The sequence below is a fragment of the Cydia pomonella genome, chromosome 4, assembly GCF_033807575.1.
Source record: "Cydia pomonella isolate Wapato2018A chromosome 4, ilCydPomo1, whole genome shotgun sequence".
NCBI classification, from domain to species: Eukaryota; Metazoa; Arthropoda; class Insecta; order Lepidoptera; family Tortricidae; genus Cydia; species Cydia pomonella.
The window spans coordinates 3,778,725-3,804,392 of NC_084706.1; the positions used below are offsets into that span (position 1 = coordinate 3,778,725).

The following is a 25,668-nucleotide window of genomic DNA, read 5'->3' on the forward strand; positions in this document are numbered from 1 at the left end:
ATTAAGGTAGTTTACTGTATACATATTTTTGGTACTTTGTCCGTATCGATATTTTTAGACGTGACTGTACATTATACATACTGGGGGTTTGGTGAAAAATATAAAAAAATATATGACTGTCAAAGATTTTACTCACATTTGCGTAGAACAACTGATCATACACAAAATATACTTAACAAATATTTTAACTCGTTACTAACTTACTCAAGTACTCTAATACATATTAAATACAACTAAATCACAGAAAATATAATAGGTTAATCGGTAATACATATTCCAAATGTATTAACTTCCAATAACTGTGACTCTGGCTGGACCGGTGATAGATCTATGTACCTTATGTGTGGGTTGTTATTTCAGTAATAATTAACATATAGATATATTTCACCACACCAGCTGCATTTTGTCCACGAGAGTTGCAAAATAATATGATGCAAATGTTTAGTTGTGTTCTTATGTTGGCAGGTAGAATTGAGTGTTCAGTAATGATTTTGAATGATAAATATTTAATAGCGTTCATTTGGATTCGATTTGTGATGTTTTACAGCTACTTAGTAGTTTTCTTGGGTTGGTGTGGTGAACAATTTTGTGTTTCACTCAGTAACAAAGTTTGTTTAACCCTAGTACCTTGAAACACTTGCAACGCTCGACATTCCACTTTTCGAACCACTCGGTACGCTCGTGGTTCAATTTCAGAATCTTTCCCTTCCTCGGGAATCAATATTAACATGAGGGGTTAAACAACAACTTCGCCCTCTTGTAAAATGTAAATGAGTTTATTCTGTACATATAAATTCAACATTCTAATATCAAGCGATTTTAGGAGATGCGAAATTAATAATTTTGTAGAGCGTTTAACATCACTCGAGGCTTATAGTTAAATAAGATCGTGATGTAATAAAACTCTACGCCAGTAGCAAAGTTAGAATGATTCGTACTTTCTGTCTAAAAACAATATTTTTCCCTTAAACAAAAACTTACTTTTCAGATCACCTATTCGGAAAAGGGCTTTTTCTTCCCTGCTAGGAGGGATCAGAGGGCCTACCGCGAACCACGTACGACGTGTTGCCTCCTTGTCACACATACGTACGAATTTACAAGTGCGACACGGAGGCAACACGTCGAACATGGTTCGCGGTAGGTCCTCTGGTGACACTTTTCTTTGCCAGTAACACAATGAAATATGAAAATAGTATGCACATAATCGATTACGTGCAACAATAATATTTCAGACACAATATTTATTTTCTGATGGGTATGTGAAAAGCAGTATGTAATAAATAAATATTATAGGACATTATTACACAAATTGAATAAAGACACACCCACAGTAAGCTCAATATGGCTTGTGTTGCGAGTCCTTACCTTAGACAACGATATATATAATATATAAATATTTATAAATGATTAAATAAATAGAAAACACCCATGATTCGGGAGCAAATATCCGTGCTCATCACACGAATAAATGCCCTTACCAGGATTTGAACCCGGGACCGATTGACGACCGTAGTGACCCATTAGGCCAGACCGGTCGTCAAACGTCGTATGTGGCACAAGGTAGCAAAATTATTTCCATCATGGGCGTTATAATTATAACACTTGTACGCCCACGCCTAAAATATGTAATATTGCTCCCTTGTGACAATGTACCATTAACAACATTCCATATTTACAACAATTTATTAAAATGAGAAGGGAAGTTGTCAAAAGTTGACGTTTGATCATTCAGTAAATAAAGAATATCCATAATCCATCCATTGGATTTTGGTATCATGTTACCATGACTACAATTTTGTGTCCAGCTGGTGACAATAACATTCGCACTATTCTCAGTGTAGGGTTTCGTAGTTACCATTCTGTCAAAATAGGCCAAACGGGGGCTATTAGTAAGTAACATGTACATTACAAGTATACGGGAGTACCTTTGCAGCGCTTTGTATGTCTTTTTACTTCGCGCGTTTATGTCTTTTGTTCTAAGTTTTTGTCTACTGAGATACTTAGCAATTTTCATTAATGATTTAAGTTTAATAGTACAGAAAGTATTATTTTAAATGACGGAGAAAAAGATATGTATACAATAGTGAAGCTTCGTTGCCTAAACACGGTACTCGAATGAAAAACTTTCTAATATATCACGATTGTATAAAATACTCTTTTTTTTTTGTTTACCGTTCGGTCGCAATGCGTGATTTATGTATCCATGCCAAATTGCAGCTTTCTAGCACTAACGATCACGGAGCAAAGCCGCGGACGGACGGACAGACGGTCATGGCGAAACTATAAGGCTCACTAGATGACTACGAAAACCTAAAAAATAAGCGAGCGAAAGATACATCATACACTACAAACTTTTTCTGGTTCCCAGTTATAATCTGTGGGTACCTCGTTGAGAGACATACTGGCGGTGCCGACTACATATAGCCGATCATACACTTGGCAGTAGAAACAGACGGGAATTTCACTGGGGTTTTGCCGCTTTTTTCTACTGACGGAAATGGCTTGTGACTTTATTACAATGCACATTTAACGTACTGCTAACTAATCCCCTAAAACATTTATAGTTACATATATATCTTCAGTTTCGCTGCCGCAGGCGTCTTATAACATTAAAGTATCTCTAAGTCGCAGTGCCGCACTTGTGGAAACTTTTTCTGAAATAAATATAACAAGATTTTAGAACATTTAAATTAAGGTTTAAACCATAATAATTATATTTCACAATTTTTACGTAGCTTGTGTACGGTGACAGCTGTCATCTCAATACAATTTTAATTTGTAGGGTTATAAATTGTATGGAGATGACAGCTGTCACCGTATGCATATGCACCGGAGTGAGCAGAATGACTTTGGTCACGGAAAGACATATATGTATAGACAATTTTACATGACCATAGAGTTTCCGGTGCTTAATCTCGCCCACCTGTCTCTCTCTAATTAATATAAAAAAATCCGGTAGTCTATCTCCGCAGCCGCAGCGCTCCTGTGCTAAGCCTGACCTACTTCGTATACAGTACAGTATATTGTCCGATTCTTACCCTTAACTTCAGCTCTATTCTGTCAATTTCTCCGCCCAACATGTCTACTATATTTTCTCCGTGCTTCAATAAGAATGCTTCCACATCGTCGATTGTTTGTATCTTTTTCATATCCTGAAATCACAAAGTGGTTTGAAAAAATATTAATTTTACCTTTGGACTGATCGACAATACCCGTCAACGAGTACAGTTTTAACCTCGTGAGGCTCCCCGTGTACAATATACACCGTTTTTTTTTATTTCTGTTAATTTCAAGGGTACATTCCCGAGCTCGTTTTTTTTTTTGTTAGGAAACAAGAACAAATTCTATAGTTTTTGTTAATAAGGATATTAAAATTTTAGAATATTTTTTTGTATTCTTATATTTTTTTCTTATAATAGTATTTTATCTATTTATAGTATATTACGGGTAGCACGGACTTTAATAGTTGAGCCATTTAGGATTTATTTTACACTGGACATTTCATACCGTTAATAATATTGACCAAATTAGCTTCAACCCCGAAATGAACCAACAATCAAAGTTTGTGCCCGTACCCATGTTTAGAATTAGTACTATGTTATATTTGATCTCTGTTTGGCCCAAAGGTGCTGGTAGAGCAGAGGTAGAGCATGGCTTCTGGCATTAAGTTCGCCTTTTGTACAACGTTTACTGTGCTATAAAGTTAAAATAAATACACAAATAATACAGTCAAATAAATATAGCGTATCCTAAGGCTTACCTCTAACAGCGCATTTAAATCGTGCTTCTCTAAATACGATCTTGTAAGAGCTCTGCCGTCGAAATCCACTTCAGCCTGTAATAAAATTATCAAAAGACAATTAACATAGCTAAATGATCATTACATTTCTGTGTATTTATTTAGAGACGTTAAGAAAAAAGAGGGGACGGGTTGTCCGTATAAACCTAGACCCCATTTTCCTCTCTGGATATTTACACAACGGAAAATAATATTTTATAAAATTAAGATGTTTTATTAACTATAGCTATGTTTCTTTCGTTAGATTTTTTTCGAGTTTTTGACTATTATAAGAGTTACGAGCGAAAACCAAAATCCATACAAAAATAAAAGCTCTTAACTCTTATTATAATAAAAATATCGAGAAAAATCAAATTAAAAGGCATGAGTATTGTAGTAATTTTCAAACTCGATGGGTAGGGTGGTGTCGTCAAGCTCACCATACTTATTAACCTATCGAATGAGCTAATGCTTTTACGGATACTGGAAAGCGATATGTAAATGTACTACATACCTATACGAGGCCTGGATGTTAGTGAGATGACGATATGAGTTGTGCTGGTGTCCGACTTTATTACCTACATATAACATGAGTATCACATGATTATCCACCTGGTTTCTTGAGCTTAATTGTCGCCTCCAAACCTCCCCTTATAGCGACCCCATTCCTCACACAAAGTTTACCTTAAGTTCGTATTAGCCTCACTGGATCACTGTTCACTCTGAGTACTGATAACGTTGGTCACAATATACCAGAAACACATCATTATTCTAATAACACCATAAGAACGTTCTTGACTTGATCTAAAAGCAAATATCACTGCCGCGTAGATTTGTTCGCACACAACCTCCTTTTTCCTCCTGTCGTTCTCATCTACCCTCTCAACCTCCGTCAAAAAATCCCAATAACCTAGAAGCGGTTACTTAACTTAAACGTGACTACTAGCGCCATCTACTCCATGACGTTGGCAAATATTACCTGGTTCGCAATACGTTCGCGACAGGTGGCTAGTGTTGGTAGGAACTCGAGTCTTTTAAGTCCCAAGTCCAGTCCCTTATTGAGTATTTTTTAAACGCAACTCAAAAGAACTCGAGACTCCGAATAAAGACTCAGTCAACAATTTTATAGATTTTACCTAAACAACAGTAAAGAAAATAGGCGTTATTGTATAATTTATGTTATGTATATCCATTACAAATTACATCTCCGAAAAGGACTCAAGTCTCTACAAAAGACTCGAGTCTCTAATAAGTTGAAAAGAACTCGAGTTTCGTCTTAATTATAAGAGTTAGAAAAACTGAGTCGAGTCTTAAGCAGAAGACTCAAAGGACTCGAGTCTAAACCAACACTAAGGTATCATCTCCGTATAGCATCAGGTAATAAAGCACATCAAATATTTTTTGTAGGTATAGCAATCTGTCAGCTTTATATAATGTATATTCTCATTTCTTTATTAATTTTATTTTTCTTTTCCTTTTGTAAGAATTCGATATGTTTTCTGAAAGAGCTACGTATTTGTATGGTATATATATTTTTAATCAATTTTCTATAAAGAAAAGTAGCTACTGTATGTAATTCCATGATTTCTATAGTAATCTAAATTGTATTTTTTTTCTTATTTAATGCATGTTAATTATAAGATGTAATGTTTTGAAAAGATGTGTCCCGCCGAGTTTCTTGCCGGTGCATATTGGGATACCCTCCGCCAATTGAGGGGGGATTTAAATCTTCTCGGGTCAGAGGTGTAGGGTTAGAGCCGGTGTAGCTTTATTTGACGTCCAGAAACCCATTGTAATGTGCCTACTTGAATAATAAGCTATCTTTATCTTATAATTTATAACCTATAAATGCCAAATCTCGCAAATATTGAGATGACATCTGTGAGGTCCGCGTACCCATCGAGTTTGAAAGATACTAAAGCTATGATCAATATGCACCATGTTTTTATTGAATTCCGTTAACTTCGGGGTATCGGACGTTTAAGTAAACTAAATGGCATAATAAAATATATTTTTTTTTTTAATTTTTGTTAAAAGTAGTTTTTGCATATAGCGTTGTTGTAACGCTGGCATTACATTTAACTCAACCAAACAATGGAAAACTGTGACATATCGATGTCATTGATGTAATTTCGAACATCGATCGTCCGAGATAGTACCTATGTTTAGTAGCAAATGTATCAACTCGTACTAAACACTGATCATGCAATATGTAAACAGGCCCTAAGGCTAGTGTACACGCTCGTAAGGGCCTCATAAGATAAAAAATAATTATTGATTATCTCCGAAATGGGGTTAATTAGAATACCATGTCTTTGAGAAAGTTACTCAATTTAAGTTCAGGGATGCACCCTTGAAATTAATGGGAATAAAAAAAAGCACGGCGTACATTAAATTGTGTAAACAATGTCTATAGTGTATTGACATTCCCAGAGAGGAAAGTGGGGACGTTTGTATGGAGAAGCGGTCGTCTACTACCGGCTTAAAATTCTGTAATTCGCGTAGAAATAATGCCAAAGGCGGTTATACAAGCAAGTTATAACACTGAGGCGATTTCCGGAATCCATATACTCCTCAAGTTCAACAATGTTTTCTGTGAAACTTTTTTGAATTACTTGATGGGTTTAGAGTGTAAAATGTTGAACAAAGCAATGTATTGCACAATCAAGCGATCAAGCGTCTCCATAAGTCGCATTTCTCAACCGATTCTGGTGTTAGCAGGCTTGATAATGTTTTTTTTTGTTGTGGATTCAGTTTTAGGTTTTTTTTATCAAAGTGGTCGAGTAAATCATTAATAATTACGACCAGGAATGCGGAAATCTCTCTCTAGCAGATATTGTTAGAAAGGGATCTCCGCTTGTATCAAAACGGTCCACAGATTACCTTGTATCGAATCAGATTGCTTCCTATATCGATACCCTTGACGTCATGGATGGCACGAATCATGAAATCCCTTTCTAAAACACTATTGATTTCGTCCAACTGTTCCTGCGGTATAGATCTGAAACAATCAACGTAAAAAGTTCGTCTGACATGAATTTCGAGGAATTGGTCTAACGGTATCAGATCAGATTTAACCCAGGCCCCACCAATCTACAAGGTTTCCCAAAAACTTCAAATATTGTGATCTTATCCATCTATGATGATTCATTTGAAGACAAGCCACATTTACCGAAAGTGCACTCTAATTTGAACCCTAAATCGGAATGCTAAAGTTGAAATTCTACTGTCGCATATGTGGTCGATAAATCGTATTATGCCTGGAGAAGGGTTAAGGTAGAATACCTACAGTCACGACCGACCTGATAATACAAACTATTAAAATTGTCTTTATTCTCAGGATTGACGACTTAAAAATCCCTGTTTTCTATCAAAAATAAATAAAAGCTTTTCTTCAGGAGGGCATAAAATTAGAATAGTACATTATTGTAGAGGCTCGGAAGTAGCTACTTGCTAGCTGAGGATTCGTTTTAAACGGACGAACTTGGGAGTCTGTTTAATTTAATCCGAAGCCAGCTAGCCTTCCAACCGAATCATATATAGTGCTTTTCTCAAAAAGGGTGCAAGAAATATAAATAATTCAATTTAATTTGTACGTTACTTACAAATAGGCGTACATTTGACTGCCCCTCCCTGCAAAAATCGCCAGACCGTTTTGTACAAAAAATTACAGACAAGGCGTCTTCAGTTGTTAAATCCTCCAAGAGCGAAGTCGACTATACTCGTACCGTCCATTTTTGAGAAAAAGTAATTACATAATTATCTACCTGCCGACCAGCGCGCCCACATTGCTAAGGATAATGAAGGACGCCACGCCGCCCAGGATGGTGCCGACGAGGATGCTGCCCACGGCGTCGGGCAGCGGGTTGCCCGTGTACTGCGAGATGGCCATGCACGACGCGGCCACCACCACGCCCGCCACGGCCGCCGTGTCCTCCAGCAGCACCACGTTCACCGACGGGTCCGAACTGCGCATTACTGAAACGACATTAGGGGCTGTTTACACACCAATTAGTGTTTAATAGCGAATGTATGTATGTACTCGCACTTTACACTAATCAATGCGTAAACAGCCCAATTATTATTTGTTGAAGATTTTTTTCGTCATATTTTGATAGAAGGAGGTTGCCGTTCCATGGCATGCCACCTTTTGAACACGCCTTACAAAAAGTGCAGATAATAGTTTCGTTTTTTTTTTAATTCACCGAAGGAAAACGTAGATATTATTATTATTGGGGTGTTGCGGGCCTTTGAATGTCACGTCGACCAAGCAGTGATCTATTGAGACGGCCCTTTAATTATATTGGCCAGCATAATTGCCTTCCAAACGTAGAACTTGAAAAAGGCATACATCAGTTTTACTTTGTATTGTATTTTCATCTTAGTCGCGCAAATAATGATAGGATTAAACGAAGTTACAGGGAAGATCACTTGCTCAAGATATTAACTTAAATGTAAATAAAAATCGGCTAAGAGGGCTAAGAGGCCGTCTTTTTACTAAGAGAAAACGTTTTGCAATAACTCATAACGGCTGGACCGATCATGGTCGCTTTAGTTCTAATTGAAAGTATTTACTAAGCTTTTGTTTTACGATTTTTTAGGGTTCCGTAGCCAAATGGCATAAAACGGAACCCTTATAGTTTCGCCATGTCCGTCTGTCTGTCTGTCTGTCTGTCTGTCTGTCTGTCTGTCTGTCCGAGGCTTTTCTCCGTGGTCATTAGTGCTATAAAGCTGAAATTTGGCATGGATATATAAATCAATAAAGCCGACAAAGTCGTACAATAAAATCTAAAAATTTAATTTTTTTTTAGGGTACCTCCCCTACACGTAAAGTGGGGGTGAAATTTTTTTTTTGCTTCAACCCTAGAGTGTGGGGTATCGTTGGAAAGGTCTTTCAAAACTAATAGGGGTTTTCAAGAAACATTTTTTGATAAAGTGAATATATTCGGAGATAATCGCTCCGAAAGAAAAAAAAAATGTGTCCCCCCCCCCTCTAACTTTTGAACCATAGGTCCAAAAAATATGAAAAAAATCGTGGAAGTAGAGCTTAAGAAAGACATTAAATGAAAACTATAGCGGACATGATCAGTTTAGCTGTTTTTGAGTTATCGCAAAAAGTTTCCCCAAAAAGTGATTATGCAAATTTGCCAATTTGTTTAACTCGGGTGAAAGGTACCGTTTCATCCCTTGGTTAACAATTTACTATACTTTAAGCTCAAATTTAGCTTATTGTGACGGAAGAGTAACTACGGAACCCTACACTGAGCGTGGCCCGACATGCTCTTGGCCGGTTTTTTTCATAGGTTTTGGACCCATGTTTCAAAGTTAGAGGGGGACATTTTTTTTTCTTTTGGAGCGATTATTTCCGAAAATATCCATCTTATCACAAAATGATTGTTAGAGACCCATTTGTTTTAAAAGACATATCCAAAGATATCCCACACCATTGGGTTAAAGGGAAAAAAAAAACAATAAGGACAGCAGTCTGGGAGGTACAGTCACGTCTGAAAATATCGACACATCTCCAGATTTAACGTGTTTTTAACCATAGAGACTATACATCTCTATTGTATTGTAGTAATTATTTATTTTAAGATTATTATAATGTAATGTTTACCCAGGTATTGGCTGTTGTAGTTATAAATGTTGTTATGTATTTATCATGTCACTATATGATGTTACTATAAATGTTGTATTGACTTGTAAAAGAGCCCTTGAGGCCTACTTGCAGAATAAATTTTTGAATTTTGAGTGCCAAAAATATGTATACACTAGTTTATGGCCTATACACCGTGTTTTTATTGAATTTCGTTAACTTCGGGGTATCGGTAAGTACGTTTAAGGAAACTAAATGGCATAGTTAATTTAAAAAAAAAATGTTTTTTTTTTTACTATTTTTATTTTTATAAAAAGTAACTAAATGTTGCATATAGCGTTGTTGTAACACGGGCATTACATTTAACTCAACCAAACAATTGAAAACTGTGACATATCAATGTCATTTCGAAATAGCAAATAAAAAAAACACGGTGTATATTAGGGTAGCGTATACATATTTTTGGCACTTTGTCCGTATCGATATTTTCAGACGTGACCGTACCATGGAGTAAGGTGGAGATCATGGAGATGGCAAGTAGGCGTATCAGTAGCGGCCGACTCACTTTATGCACAGACTATGATCAGTTGTTTTGTTTGTAAACTACATTCTTGAATGACATTTATGTAACATGTATGCTCATGTAACAAATATTGTTTATTAAATTAAAAATCCTGTAGGTATTGTACTCTATTATCAAAGCTACAGATATTTAACAGATGTAAAAAATCTTTCATGTGAATGTATTTCCCATACTCAAAAAATATTATTGGAACGAAGTTCCTTATCGGACAGTTGGCGGATGGGGCGAAAAAAAGTGTAAGATTTTTTCGTCACGAAAACCCGTCAACACCCATCTATATTTAAATTCTTTCTCGAGAGTAAGTAGCTCAATTTCACCGACTTATTTACATCCTATAGTAGCGCGGTTGGCAAACAGACGCTTTGTAACAGCGACGATCCGGGTTCGAACCCCAGACGTGTATGCAGATATTTCTTTGTATTTTTTTTTTGCACTTGAATTTCATATTTTTGATTGAGCGAGTGTGGAGCGCGAGCTCCGCATATCAGTTTCAGCTTGTACAAAAATGTTTTCTTATGTTTGGCTGTTCTCCCTGCCTGTAAGTCGCATTACTGAGCTGAAATGATGATGTGAAATTTTGTGAGTAGATTCGATCACTATTATTTTGTCGATTAGTTTTTGTATTTGTTAATCAATAATATAATACGTTTATCAATATAAGTTTATACTTCGTTCCAACCGAGTGTTCCACCGGTTCCACGACACTCGCGCATTTTTTATGGTGAATTCTGGTAAATACAAAATAGCAGTATGATTAACATTATTTAAGTATGTGCGTTAGTAAAATTCTATTTTATTTCTTAGTACTTAGAGTCTTTTGTAATTATTATTCTCTTTATTTATCTTGTGTCTTAGATTAGGCATTTTATAATATGAATATAAAAGTAAAATACAACAGCCGCCAGCAGCGGCGCAGGGTCCAAGCTGCCGGTGGTCAGGGCCGCAGAGAGAGGAACCGACGTACTATCCGCGTCGTGTTCAAGATCACCGCCTTCTGCATCTGACCCTTGATCCAACCACCTAGCGAGAGTCTCTCAAGGTGTTGGTCGAGACTCTTCGCTATGAGACCGTTCGCTGAAACGACTATAGGGACAATGATCGTCGAATCAACATCCCACATGGCGGTTATCTCGAGAGCCAAGTGTCTAGGTACTTACTGGACTTGTCCTTCTAGGCTTTCACGAGATTCTCATCATGGGGGATGGTGATGTCGACGAGCACGGCCCGGCGTTGCGATCGATCTATTATCACGATGTCAGGCTTATTGGCTACAATAGTCCGAAGATAAGCGGGCGATTTTTCTTTTTTTCTGCCCCTGCCTATAAAGCCGATAGTCCTGGGTTCTAATTACGGGGCAATACGTCATGCGTCAATACGGGCATTTATTTGTGTGACGAGCACAGATATTTGTTCCTGAGCCATGGATGTTTTCTATGTAAAGTATTTGTGTATTATATACATATATCGTTGTCTGACACCCAACAACACAATCTTTCTTGAGCTTACCGTGGGTCATTACAGCGCCATTCCGTGTGAATTAATTACAGCGCCATTCGGTGTTGAGTAGCTGAATTACATTGGTATTATATTAGGCCAGCTTTTGTAAGATAATTGATTTACAGAATTGATTGAGAAACATATTACGTCTTATAAGTCTCATAACTTTGACATTAGATTTTACACCATGGTCGCCATGCATGATTTATGTAACATGCCAAATTCAGCTTTCTAGCACTAACGATCACGGACATGGCGAAACTGTAAGGGTTTCTAGTTGATTACGGAACCCTAAAAAAACGCTCATGTTAGGCGCGAATATAAAATCCCCACCACATAATTATTGCCGAGTACTTATTGTCCCCAAGAAATTTGACTCGTCAAAACAAATCATTTAGCCACCGAAGAGTTACACTATCTGCTCCATCCTCAGATCAGCTCGACGATACGAAATCAAACCAAATACTTACTGTATTCATATAGCGGGGTGTCAGCTTCCTTCGCTCCTTTCCGCAAGGAGTTCAGAGCAACCATTAACGTCGCGCCTTCAGAAACTACTGCCCCGCCTAACACGAAGTAAGCCTGAAATAAATGATTTATGATAAATAAATAAATATTATGGAACAATCTTACACAAATCGACCTAGCCCCGCAGTATGCTCAATAAGGCCGTAGCCTTCGTAATATATAATAGATAGAAATAAATAAATACTTAAATCTTACATAGAAAACATCCGTAACTCAGGAACAAATATCTGTGATGAAGATGCTTCGTAGGCAGGGTCACTACCGATACCGACTAGTCTAGGAGGCTGTTAAACCGTATTTATTATTCGTGATGGGGCATCCGCTAACTGGCGCGGTTGCACGGGTTAACGAAGCAACGCTAACTCAGCTAACTGGCGCGGCCACGTGCGACGGATTTTCTCCACATGGGCGGGCACACGCACGCGCAAAAGCGGACGCTCTTAGGGTGCTTTTTTATTGTTGTAAGTTCATGTGTTCTTAGAGGTCACATAAATTTTAGGTTATTCCTACTCAGAATCAGCCAACTTTTCAGAATGCAGTAACTCAACGTAACGTAATGTAATAGAAAATCGAAAATAGTAACAATAGACGGGGTACTTTTTTATCCTAGTTGAATATTGATTCTCCGCACTATTGAGAGTATTGACTGTGAGAGCTCATGAATCTGAAAATCTGAGTAGGTACAAGGAAATCTAAGAGCACTGAACGTACACAAAAAAACGCCAATAGACAAGATACCCACATACTAAACAAGTTAACCCGTTTTGTTACGCATAAAAATATATACCGCAAATTTGACAGCTGCAGTAGATGGCGCTGTACAGCCCTGTGCAAGCTAGCAACTCACTTCCTGATTTGTTTTGTATGACTGCGTTACATTTGTGTGCCATTGTGCCATATTAAGTATGTGTATTTTGACTGAAACATGTGTCCACATATGCCCATTGGATCAAAGTAACAATCTAAATGTTTTTTTTAATGAAAAGTATGAATTTCGTAAAAAAAAATACAGGTATTCTTGACCTTCACATTCTTTTCACCCAGACAATAAATAGTAGCACTTATTTATCTATTTATCATATACACAGAACTCAAAAATATGAAAGTTTGTCAATTAAACTATGTAGTAATTTATTATAATTTACCCAGTAAAAGTCATGGAGCGGCTGGGGGTCCAGAATTCCAGTGACACCGTGATAAAAGGACAGCCCGCTGCCCACGCAGAATATACCCACTCCGGATATGAGGGACGACACGTATCGCATGTTCGTGTACCCGTACGGGTGGTCCGGGTCTGCCATCTACAAAATAGGTACACTATAAGACTTATAAGTATCGTGTGAATAAATTGGAAACCCTTTTGATAGTCACGACTTTTTGTATACTTGTAGTCACACTCACACGTGCCATGCCGCCGCCATACAATCGTAGTTACGCTCTCATTTTAAAACTACATTCTGATATAACATGAAAATTGACTTGAACATTCAAACTAACAAAAATATATGTCTGGTACTAGAAATTGTAATAAGTTCGAAGAAATTAGAGTACTTAAATAGAAGTTTTGTATGTATAACTACAATAACACAACAATACTATTGTGACAAATTTATTATAATATATATATTTTTTATATTATAACATTTTTTAGCAACGAAAACTATAGTACCAGACATACGTTACGCAAATGTTGACGCCAAGTTTCATGTTATCATTTATACATGTCGTTTAAGTATGGAAGCTACTTTTTGGCGCGGGGTTTGTATGACTCTTAACACGCAACAGTCAACTTCATTAGAACAATTAATCTCAAGTTCATTTTATGCTTAACACAGATGCTTTGTGGCATTATCTTTTTATACAATTTTGGTGTTTGACGATCCTTTTGTGAAATTGTTATTATTAAGTTTACCATATCTATAATAATTCAATGTTTTTTTGAGAACAATAATAACTGCATCAATAAATTGCTCTAATATTTAGATTAAGATGATATTTTTGAATTATTTGAATAAAGAATATATTGACTTGACTTGATCTATAATAAAACCGGCCAAGAGCATGTCGGGCCACGCTCAGTGTAGGGTTCCATAGTTACTCTTCCGTCACAATAAGCTAAACTGGAGCTTAAAGTATAGTAAATTGTTAACCAAGGGATGAAACGGTACCTTTCACGCGAGTTAAACAAATAGGCAAATTTGCATAATCAGTAACTAAATAAAGTAAGTCTTTTTACTATGAAGGGGAAACTTTTTGCGATAACTCAAAAACAGCTAAACTGATCATGTCTGCTATAGTTTTCATTTAATGTCTTTCTTAAGCTCTACTTCCTCGATTTTTTTCATATTTTTTGGACCTATCGTTCAAAAGTTAGAGGGGGGGGGACACATTTTTTTTTTCTTTTGGAGCAATTATCTCCGAATATATTCACTTTATCAAAAAATATTTGTTGAAGACCCCTATTAGTTTTGAAAGAACTTTCCAACGATACCCCACACTGTAGGGTTAAAGCAAAAAAAAAAAACACCCCCACTTTACGGGTAGGGGAGGTACCCTCAAAAAAATTATTTTTTTAGATTTTATTGTACGACTTTGTCGGCTTTATTGATTTATATATCCATGCCGAATTTCAGCTTTTTAGCACTAATGACCACGGAGCAAAGCCTCGAACAGACAGACAGACGGACATGGCGAAACTATAAGGGTTCCTAGTTGACTACGGAAGCCTAAAAAGGGACTTTATTGTCGATGGCGCTAACGCCGCTCTGCGTCGTGCAGCGTTGTATTTGTATCGGAGCATCGTTTATGACGGCGGAAGCGCCATCAACAATAAGGTCCCTTTTCATAGATAACGTCACCTTTGTTGTTCCTGTATCTTTTTTTATACAGTTTTTAACTATTAGCGAGTTCTCAGTTCGGGACGAATTACTAGTTTATTTAATTATTTTATTAAAATATAATGTCGGTAATTCTTATCCAGGGATTGTCTGGTGTATTTATAAATGTTGCTGTGTATTTTTGATGTCACTGTTAATGTTGTATTGACTTGTAAATGAGCCCTTAAGTAGACCTCAAGCAAGACAGAATAAACATAGGACTTTTTAGAATTTTGGATTTTTAGATTATCTATGAACAGTACATCTATTTATTCTGTGTACTACTGCTATTTATTCTGACACATACTCGTACTGTGAGCATGATCACGTACCTGAACCGATTTATGTATTCCATAGGCCAGGATTAGTTGATTGACCGTGTCGGCTAGCGAATGGATGCACTCGGAAAACAGGCTGTGCGACCCAGTGTAGCACCATGCACACAGTTTGAACAAAAAGTTGCAACCGTTTCTGAAAATAAATCAAAACTACACAAACTGTAACAGATGTCATATACTAGCTACTAGCTGAAGACACAGTTTCGATTCCGGCATCGGCCACTGGAGGGCTTGGGCGCTTTTTCTTTAGTATATGTATGACATCTTTTTTAGTTATAGCGAGATTACTTAAAAACACATATCAAAAAATATTTAATAAAATAATTCAATTTGATATAATATGTATAATTTAATTAAGAATACTTTGGTAACAAAGGTGAAGTATGTAGTGTAGGCGCCACTAAGCTTATCTTAAGTACCTACATGCTACAATGGGTCCTCTACTGTTGTATATAACTTAAATTCCTCATCAAAAAACTGTTCTTAGTCATACTAACAATAAACCCGCAGCCGTGCCCGCTTAGCGCAAGTCGACCCCTGATCACCAACCGTTTACTCTCAGCGCGCTACAAGCAACAGTACGCGGCGCGCGGCTATCGTGACCACTGCTCGCTGCTCATGCACTGTTAGTGCGGTCTCCACAACATGTCGCGCGAGTGACTAAAAACACATGAGTTAAACCGTAAAATTAGTTTCAACTTACATTCCTATTGCCGTCAACACCACCCGACCGGATCGAGTCTTCAAGCCAGATTCCTCATCATCTTTTTTATGGCTCATTTCCCTCCTATAATTCCTTAATCTTCTCTTGACAGTAAATACATCTGTTAAAAAATATTATTAAACTGTTTTTTTTCTAGAATAGTCTAAGATTATTAATTAATAGCTTGTGGCCGGGACTTCGTCTGTTGGGGAAATGGTTATTGATAAAAACTATCCTAAGCTATTTCGATTCCAAATTTCATCTAAAAACAGGTATGGAAATAGTTTCAGGCCCAACAGACAGACAAGAGTTACTTTTGCATTTATAAGTAGGGATTGAGAGTTATTACCTATTGCTACTTTTGAGGATTAACTGTGGTAATAACAAGTGGGTGAGATGCTTTATTGTATGACATGTGGTATCTTACTAATAAATAAGTTTAATGATATCTTTAGAAGACCGGTTTGGGGGGTTTGGCCTATATTTGTTCCTGAGCCATGGTTGTTTTCTATTTATTTAAGTATTTATATATTATATATATCGTTGTCTAAGTACCCTCAACACAAGCCTTATTGAGCTTACTGTGAGACTTAGTCAATTTGTGTAATAATGTCCTATAACATAATATATATATATCTAGACGGACAAGTCGCAGTTAGTGGCTAGTAAAAATATACATTAAAATTAGATATGACTTTTACAGTTCAAGTGCTATACTCAGTGTTGGACGAACGTTAATAAGAATTGACCATCATCATATCATCATATCAGCCTTATATCGCCCACTGCTGAGCATAGGCCTCTCTTCTAGTACGCCACTCATCCCGGTCCCGAGCCAGTCTCATCCAGAAGTGACCATATTGAAAATTAACCATTACAAATTGAACCGTAAACTATAGCCGTACGTTTCGGTTTACGGATGGTTAATTTTTTCATTGCTTGCTAAATTATTTTATAAGGAAAAATAAAAGTTGTACTTTTTTTATAAAACCTAAGGCTAAACTAATTACCCTTTAATTATGTGGTTGTGTCAACAATACATGCTGTATAAAGAATCGATTGTTTATTTACTAGCATACCTTGTTCGTATCTTCTTCTATCTAATTCTCTTCTCAACAACTCTTTATCTAGTGCTTCCTTTGAACCCCAAACCTAAATGTAAACAAAAAAATTTACATGCCAAAAAATCTATAAGTACAATAAAATTGTTTAAGAGAGGGCTAACGCAAAATCTTTTTTATTATTTATATAAATATTTATATATTGAATTTTTACATATGGAAACTAGACTATATTAAATGGTTATGGTTGGCTTGATAGAAAAAAAAAATATCACGAAAAAATCAAATTTTAATGTACTTTCAGTAGTGACTGGCGAAAAAATGCCTTAGAGATACCCATTAGCTACGGCCTTCAGTATCATGTAAGCCCTATTTCGTACAGTTAAAAATAGAGACTCTTCCTTGTATGTACATTTATGAACTAGTATTTTTTTTTAAACATCCAGACCTGACATATTTCGATGTCTGAACAGTCAATGTTTGCAATACATGGTCTGTGCACATCTGTTAAAAACTGTTCTCTTGTCAAAAAGCATCCTCGGTATGGCTCCTAGAGTATAATATAACAAATTACATAAAAAATATAACAAAAAAAATGTAAAAGAATTTTTGGTTATAACGGCTTTCTACTCCCATAATGAATTTCTTATTGACCAACTTTACTGATTATTATAGAATTATTATTAAATTGAAAATGTGATATGTATAATCGTATAAACCTTGATAGAATTTTTATATTATTTTTAAGTGATATTACTGGACATTTTAATTAATTACTTGCTTGACATACACACTGCTTGTAAATTTTAATTGAGTACATGGTGCATGCTAATTGCTATTAGCATTCAAACTTAATTTTGTATGCCCTTCGGTATGAAATAGTGGACCAAATTTTCTTTTTTTACCATCATATACAATAACATGTTGTGTACACCTATGGTCGACGAATAAAGAATTCGTATTTGTAGTAAATTGTTACCCTGCTTAGAATAGCAGTATAATTTTAGTATGAAATGGCAGTTTTTCTTTAATATTTAACATCTCTTCTTAGTTTATAGTTTATAAGTTGTTTAGTATCAAATCAAAGGTACATTGGTATTATAAACAGATAAGTGGACGATGAAGTAGCATAAGTTCCATTTTAAAATGGTTTTTATTTTACAAGGCTCAGAGCAAAAGTGTATAAATCACACCGAGCTTCCCCTACAACTTACACAGTGTAACACAAGGAATCTGAAAGATTTGGACTCCACACATGAGGTGGACTCATAGATCATTCGTTTCATCCCAGTATTCATTATTTTATCAGTTACTTCACTATCATACCCATACACTAGTAATAATTTTTGGAGCGTAGCCTATGCATACAAGCGGCAGTTTATTATACAAATATGAACCCTTCAACATGTTGGATAGTTAAGATATTGTACTAGTCATAAAACCAAGGAATTCTTACCTCAATAGCCTTTGCTTCAACATCCTTTCTGTAATATACAGTTATGGGTGGTTCTGCCTCATATGGCGATCTCCTTAATACCTTTGGAAGAGACTCTAAGTCTGACTGCTTCAATAAGTATTCTGTCATGGCTCTCATGGGTGTTATAAAGTTACGTTCAGTATATGAAGCAGAGAAATCTATCAGAAGTCGTTTTTTCACTGGAACATACAGATATATTGTAAAAAAAATGTTTACATCGGCTTTTATGATCATGCAAGTAATGTTATATAGTATAACCTTGTGTCACCCACTATACTTAAATTAGCTAAGGAAGTTTGATTATATTTTTTATTGGGTTCAATTTCATTTGTTCAAAAATGTTACGAGGCAAATGAAAAGGTGCTTAATTAAAATTTAATGAAGGATGACATTTCAACAAAACAGAGTGTACATCCTAATGTACATTGGGCCCATTGGGCGGCATGAGGCTAAAATGGTCACTACTTATATTGTTATGTCCTCGAAATAATATTTTAATGTAAAAATTACCAGGTGGAGGTGCAGTATCCTTAGATCCTTGAGCTTGGACCTTCTGTATAGTGACTTTCGTAACAGTACTATCTTCATCTGTTTCAGCTTTCACACTTATACTTCCTTGAGGTTTCTGTACTATGAGTTTTTGTGTTTTTTTATTATTTCCACTTTGGATTATATCCTTCTTCGTTTCGCTTTTATCGTAGAAACGAAAAGAAGTAGTGAAGTATCTTGCCGACCTCCAAGTTTCAGCTGGAAAAGTCTTCGCAACATAATGCAAAGATCCAGCACAGAATGTGTGTACATGTTTAAAATTTGTACACTGTCTGCCGAGTTTTCTATAAAATGACTTAACAGTAAATGAAGATAGTAAAACCATTTTCAAAGTTAGATGCGACTAATATTTTGAAGATAACAATACGATAGAGCTGCTATTGACTGTAATACCATTTAAGGGACTGCATGTCTCTTTTAAATGTATATTACTTGGATTATATTACAATTAAATCCAAAATTGATTAACGATAATTATATACTCCACTCCTGCAAATTGCAAAATACCGATTATGGACGAAAATCACGTATACTCAATTTGACACCACAGCTGTCAAAAGGCCTCTACAGACCGTGAAACTAATAGCATATCCCATCGCAAGCGATTTGATGGTGGTGCAACCATTTCATTCAATCGATATTTAAAATTCCACAATGTATCTTAAGCCAAGTCTAATGGAGTTATCGGTGAGATGCAGTGAACGGAAATAAAACATGGAAGCATTCTGACCGCTCAATTAGAGCCCAACGTAATCTACACTAAGGCGGGCGGGGCTTACAATACAAACTACTCGATTGGCAACTTCAGTTCGACCGATATGACAGACAGTGATAGATGGCTAAAGTGGTTATAAAAACATCGTTTTTTTATAATTAAAAATGCCTTTATGTGCCGTGAAGTGGTGCAGAAGTTATTCTGATCATTCTGAGGACAGTATGATCACTATGCACGTGTAAGTAAACAGATAACTTGGTTACTCCCATTAGTTACCACCAACTTGTTACCAGTGTTAACTACTGGGAATTTTTTTCCCACCTTTTACCACTGGTAACTACAGGGAAAAAAATTCCCACTGGTTACCACCAACTTGGTTTGGTGGTAACTACTGGGATTTTTTTCCCAGTAGTTACCACTGGTAAAAGGTGGAATTTTTTTATCACTTTTAAGGCCGTTTCTGAATCAGTTATCGAGTTATAATGAAACGAATAACTAATTAACTTATAATTAATTCGACGTTTAATTAATTATTGATAAAGGAACTCGATATTTATACTGTTTTTATTAGTATTGAATGCTAACCAAATTTTAGTCGTAACTACTGGGAAAAAATAATTCCCTCCTTTTACCAGTGGTAACTACTAGGAAAAGGTGGGGAAAAAATCCCAGTAGTTACCACTGATAACAACTTGGTGGTAACTAGTGGGAATAACCCGATAACTTCAGTAAAATTTGAAATAAATATGAAGACATTTTTTCAATATTACCGTGCTAATTTAAAACGTAACTGCATACGACTTTTATAGTAAGATACGTCTTTTTAGATTACGAAGATAATAGGGATGATGTTATGCCAAATGAAGTAGATTATTTTACAGTACATATTATGCTACTTTATAGCACTAGTGCGAAAATTAGCATATTACGTTATTTACGTTAATGTGTAGAACATTTAAAGGGCCATATGTACTGTAAAACGTTGTACGATACATGTGCGAATAGGTAATTCGCACCTCGTGTCGATTTAAAACACTCCCTTCGGTCGTGTTTTAATTTATCGCCACTCGTTTCGAATTTCCTATTTTCCGCACTTGTATCGTAATGTACTATTATTAACTTATGTTTGATTTAGATATTATCTCTATTGTAATAAATTCTTTACTACAGATTTGTATTTTCCTTATATCTTTCATGGGATGCGGCTATAAAAAAAACTACCTAGTTATTTCAAATTAATAATCAAATTTGGTATTGTAATTTTACATTGTAGTATTTGACATACTTTATGTACAATCCGATTCCCATAAGATGCTATTCGCAGCGAACTACGGAAAAATCTGTCCAATTAGAGAGACATGAAACTGATTGGATGCCTGGCAAGAGATCTAGAATATGTTTTATTGATTTCAAAGATGAAGATTTCAACTTGTCAAAAAAAGGGTTCACACAGCTTAATAAACCGCTGTTCGTTCAATGTTTTAATGCAACCGCTCTGTGACAACCAATCCATGAGATAACCATACCCGGTCTCCTATATGTAGTATATGTAGAAATTTTTTTTGGCACTCTTTCAATGAATAAAATGTGGATCATTTGAATCCACCCTCTACTGTCATATATATATATATATATATATATATCTTTCTTACGTTGTGTATTTTCACTTGCAGTTGCCCAGAAATTATTCCTTTGTTTTGCATTTAAACAACGCACGCAGAGGTCACAATTTCCAACAAAAATACTTCCGTTGGAACTGAAAGTGGGGATGAGCTAGCCTTTTCAAATATTTTTGACCCGATTCGTGTACCCATGTACATTTTGAAGGCTGTACCTGAAGTACTGATTTTGAACTCATAAGAAAACCCCTTACAAACCAATAATAGATTCTCGGCGTAAAAAACAAACCAAAATAATTAACCCCCCTATTTTCAAAACAGTATTTGCAAGGAGACAGCAGTCAGCACAATCTGCTAATCTGTACAATGCGATAAACCAAAATATTGACATTTACTCTACCACTACCCACGACTGTAAAATTAAGGTTGTTAAATGGTTGAAAACAAAAAGCTATTTTGAGATAGAAAACTTGTTGCTAAATACTTAACTACCTAATCCATGCGGGTTTCAAACACTTACACGTGTAACATACGTGCACACACAAACACAAACACACACATAAACACACAAACACACACACACACACACACACACACACATACACAGTCGCTCACTCACACACACACATACACAGTCGCTCACTCACACGCGTTCATGCATATTTATACGAGTATCTACTTATAGGTTAATTATAAGAAGCAATAACTCTCTGTAAGCTATGCCTTTTAGAACCAGCAAAATTGTAACAACTTAGTGAGTACCTAACTAATTTAATCTAAATTTTATATAACTTAATAGATTATTATTTTTATGGCCTGTATATGTAATGTACACACCAAAATTGTAAGCTACCACTACGGGAGAGCGGTGCTTCTTAATACAAGTATATTCATTACTTAAAAAGAGGCATCGGCACAGATGTAAAAAGTTACTTATAAGTTACGAAATAAATATTTTTCATTTTTTCATTTTCATTTTCAAGTACCTGAACGTGACTACCCTCTACCATACAGATTGATAATGAAATTTATCTAGCCATAAAAATACTTATTATAGCGGAATATGTTAACACAACAATGAATATTTATTTATGTTGGGTTAGTCTCTCATTTCAGAAAAACATTTTAACTAGTTATCTTTTAATCTGCACAAAATTATTATGCGTGGATTATTTGACTGGTTCTTCAAACTATTATAACTACTAGAAAAGTTGGGTTGGGTAAAAAAGGGCGCCAAAACTCAAACTCGCTCTACCCTGATCGAGTGCTCGGGCCGGTGGCGCTGAATAGAGATGACTATTATTTCATTTATTAGTTTTGATTACAGGCTCTGTAAACGTATCGTCTTATTTAAATGTAGGCGTAATTGAGTATGTGTGCTAATTGTCCCGAGAATTTGAACGGTAATGTTCTCAAACGCGGATTCCATGTTTTCCGTTCACTGGTGAGATGAAGTGACTGTATGTAATGGCTTCTTTCAAAGAGCATATAATCACTACGTTCCTCTAGTTTCCAAAGACTGGCTTCCTTTATCTGAAATGTATATTATATCAGCGCACCTTATTTTTAACCGACTTCAAGATTTCAAAAGGTTTTTTTTTAAATGTTTGTTACTTACTCCATAACCACGTTGCATCGCATGGTTTGTGTGACGTTTTTTGTGATCTTGACTGGTTTCGTACCCACATTTTAAGCCAATTACTTATCAAATACTAGGTATTAGGATCGGATAGGCGCGGTTGCAAGTAATTAAGTACTTGTTCATTTGGTTCGTATTGTGGTTGTTGTTATTGCGGAAGAGTAAATAAATGAGATAGAATAGAATGATATTATTATCGACCTGTAACTTAAATTAACTTGATATGAGTGGAAGATGCTACTGGATAGTTTGATATTAATTTTATATTTGTGTTTACGGGAAAAAGCAAAGCAGTAGGTAGGTAGGTAAAGGTAGCAAAACAATACCTGTGGCGGATTACTGTTGTGGAATATTGACACAATTACGTGCGTACTTTGCGAATTATGCTATTCCATGCAATTTTGCCAAAAATCGCGGAGAGTTTTATTTTTTATTTTATTTATTCATTTTAGGGATAACAAACAACTATACAATATAATGTTACATTTAGTATTACAATTAAAATTAACGTAATGCATAGCCAACGACATTATCCACAAATTACAAATAGCAAGGACAAATATTAAATAGCAGGGGACCTAAAATGGAGCCCTGCGGTACCCCAGAAGTAACCTCGACCACGTCCGACCGAAAGCCATTCAACACAACTCTTTGAGTTTTATTCGTAACGTAAGACAGGAACCATCTGAGCAGATTTCCGCGAATGCCATTAAAAGCTATTTTATCATGGAGGAGCTTGTGGTCGACTCTGTCAAATGCTTTGCGGAAGTCAGTATATACCGCATCAACCTGAGCAGCTCGATTCATATGTTCAAATAGGAATTCAGTAAAAACCATTAGGTTAGTATTGGTAGATCTCTGTCTTGTGAAGCCGTGCTGCTCAGGTATGATTTGGCTATTTATAAAAACGCTTAATGCGCCATGAATAAGTTTTTCGCATACTTTGGTCATTACACACAATATTGAGATAGGCCTATAATTTTCTACTTCCTGTTTCGATCCTTTTTTTAAAGATGGGGATTATATTTGCCGATTTCCATATAGGCGGGAAATTTCCCTCCTGCACACTTTTTGTAAATATGACATATAAAGGTTTTGCTATGGAGTGAGCTGTTTGTTTTAAGAATATAGAAGGCAAACCATCTGAATCTGGGCCTTTTGCGCGATCGAGAGATTTGAGTAAGCGCTCGACTTGTTCAGTTGTAAAGTGTACATCAGAAATTACATCACAACTACTAGAATAGTAGAGTTGTTGGGTCATGGGTTGATTTTCATTTAATGTGGCTTATATGGGCAGCGAACAGCGAATTATATTCATTAGTATTATATACGGAATAATATTTACAACATCAATAAATTGCTCTGATAATTAGCTTAAGATAATTATATGTAATACTGTCTTACTATTCATAAGTGCTTGTTGCTAGGCCTACATGAATAATAGTACATTACGATACAAGTGCGAAAAATAGGAAATTCGAAACGAGTGGCGATAAATTAAAACACGACCGAAGGGAGTGTTTTAAATCGACACGAGTTGCGAATTACCTATTCGCACATGTATCGTACAACGTTTTACAGTACATATGGCCCTTTAAATGTTCGACACAGTAACGTAATATGCTACTTCTCGCACTAGTGCTATAAAGTAGCCCCATATGTACTGTAAAGTATATTTGAACTGAACAACTTTTTGGCAAGGCTAGCCAGTTAAACGACGATCGTTGTGACAATTTAATGGGCCATAACGCTAAAAATTTTAACCCGCTGATTATTGTTAACCCGCCTCCAGACTATGCGCGTGAATCGCGGCGCGACTTCGCGGAGCGAACATACCGCGACGTTGACGTAGACTTCACACTCGCACAACTTCACGGCGATTTCGCAGTTTGGTTCGCGGCAAGATGGCGCCGAAGCGTCAGCTGATCGGATTTAGTTTGCGGCAAGGCACTGATTCAAACTGGGAACTGTCAAATTGATTTTTGGGTGATCAAGTTCGCACCCAAAATAACCAAGTAGCCGCCATAGAAGGTTATGAGAGTTTAACAGATTAACCGACTCGTGAGCGAATCGCGGCGCGAAGCGAAGCGATCGCGAGTGTGGAGTCTTGCAAGTTCGCGCTTCGCGTCTCCTTTGACGCGGGCCAAATACCGACTAAAAACGGGGAATAAGGCGCGAAGGCGTGAACAATCTGCAATCTCGACGCGAGGGCCCTCCACAGTCTTGCAAGTTCGCGCTTCGCGTCTCCTTTGACGTGGGCCAAATACCGACAAAAACGGGGAATAAGGCGCGAAGCGAGGGCGAGTGTGGAGTCGCGTTCGCGGCTTCGCGCCTCGATTCGCGCACGAGTGTGGAGGGCCCTTTATAGTACCTCCGTTTTGTTCACATCCGTACTAAAAAAATACTATATAATAGCGCTACGAATTGATTATAATAACTTTTTTTTAATATATCGTCGAATTACGTCGAAAATATTTTTAGTGCAAAATACGTGCTTTTTCTTCTATTTTATAAATTCTCGGTCTCGGTCTAGGCCGAGAATCCCATTGAATCTCGGCCGAAAAAAAGCGTTCGTTTTACTCTCACTACGACGTAATTAGAGTGACAGAGAAAAATGCCCGCAATTGACGAACTTCGATTTTCGCGGTAGGACTCCTGAAACGGAACTTGTGTTGAAATGCAAAGACAAATATTTTTTTTCTTTTAAAC

General features: G+C 36.3%; 1 protein-coding gene across 1 annotated transcript; it reads right to left on the minus strand.

The window, feature by feature from the left end:
* Positions 1 to 113: 113 nt before the first annotated feature.
* On the minus strand, positions 114 to 19,543 carry LOC133516867 (proton-coupled zinc antiporter SLC30A9, mitochondrial). Its single transcript, XM_061849878.1, has 12 exons — positions 18,948 to 19,543; positions 18,417 to 18,616; positions 16,979 to 17,051; positions 15,900 to 16,020; positions 15,191 to 15,329; positions 13,128 to 13,283; positions 11,925 to 12,036; positions 7,546 to 7,756; positions 6,662 to 6,779; positions 3,761 to 3,835; positions 3,039 to 3,152; positions 114 to 2,654 (listed from the first exon to the last, which is right to left on the minus strand). The coding sequence occupies exons 1-12, from the start codon at positions 19,309 to 19,311 to the stop codon at positions 2,610 to 2,612; spliced, it is 1,728 nt and encodes a 575-aa protein (XP_061705862.1). The 5' UTR covers positions 19,312 to 19,543; the 3' UTR covers positions 114 to 2,609.
* Positions 19,544 to 25,668: the final 6,125 nt, after the last annotated feature.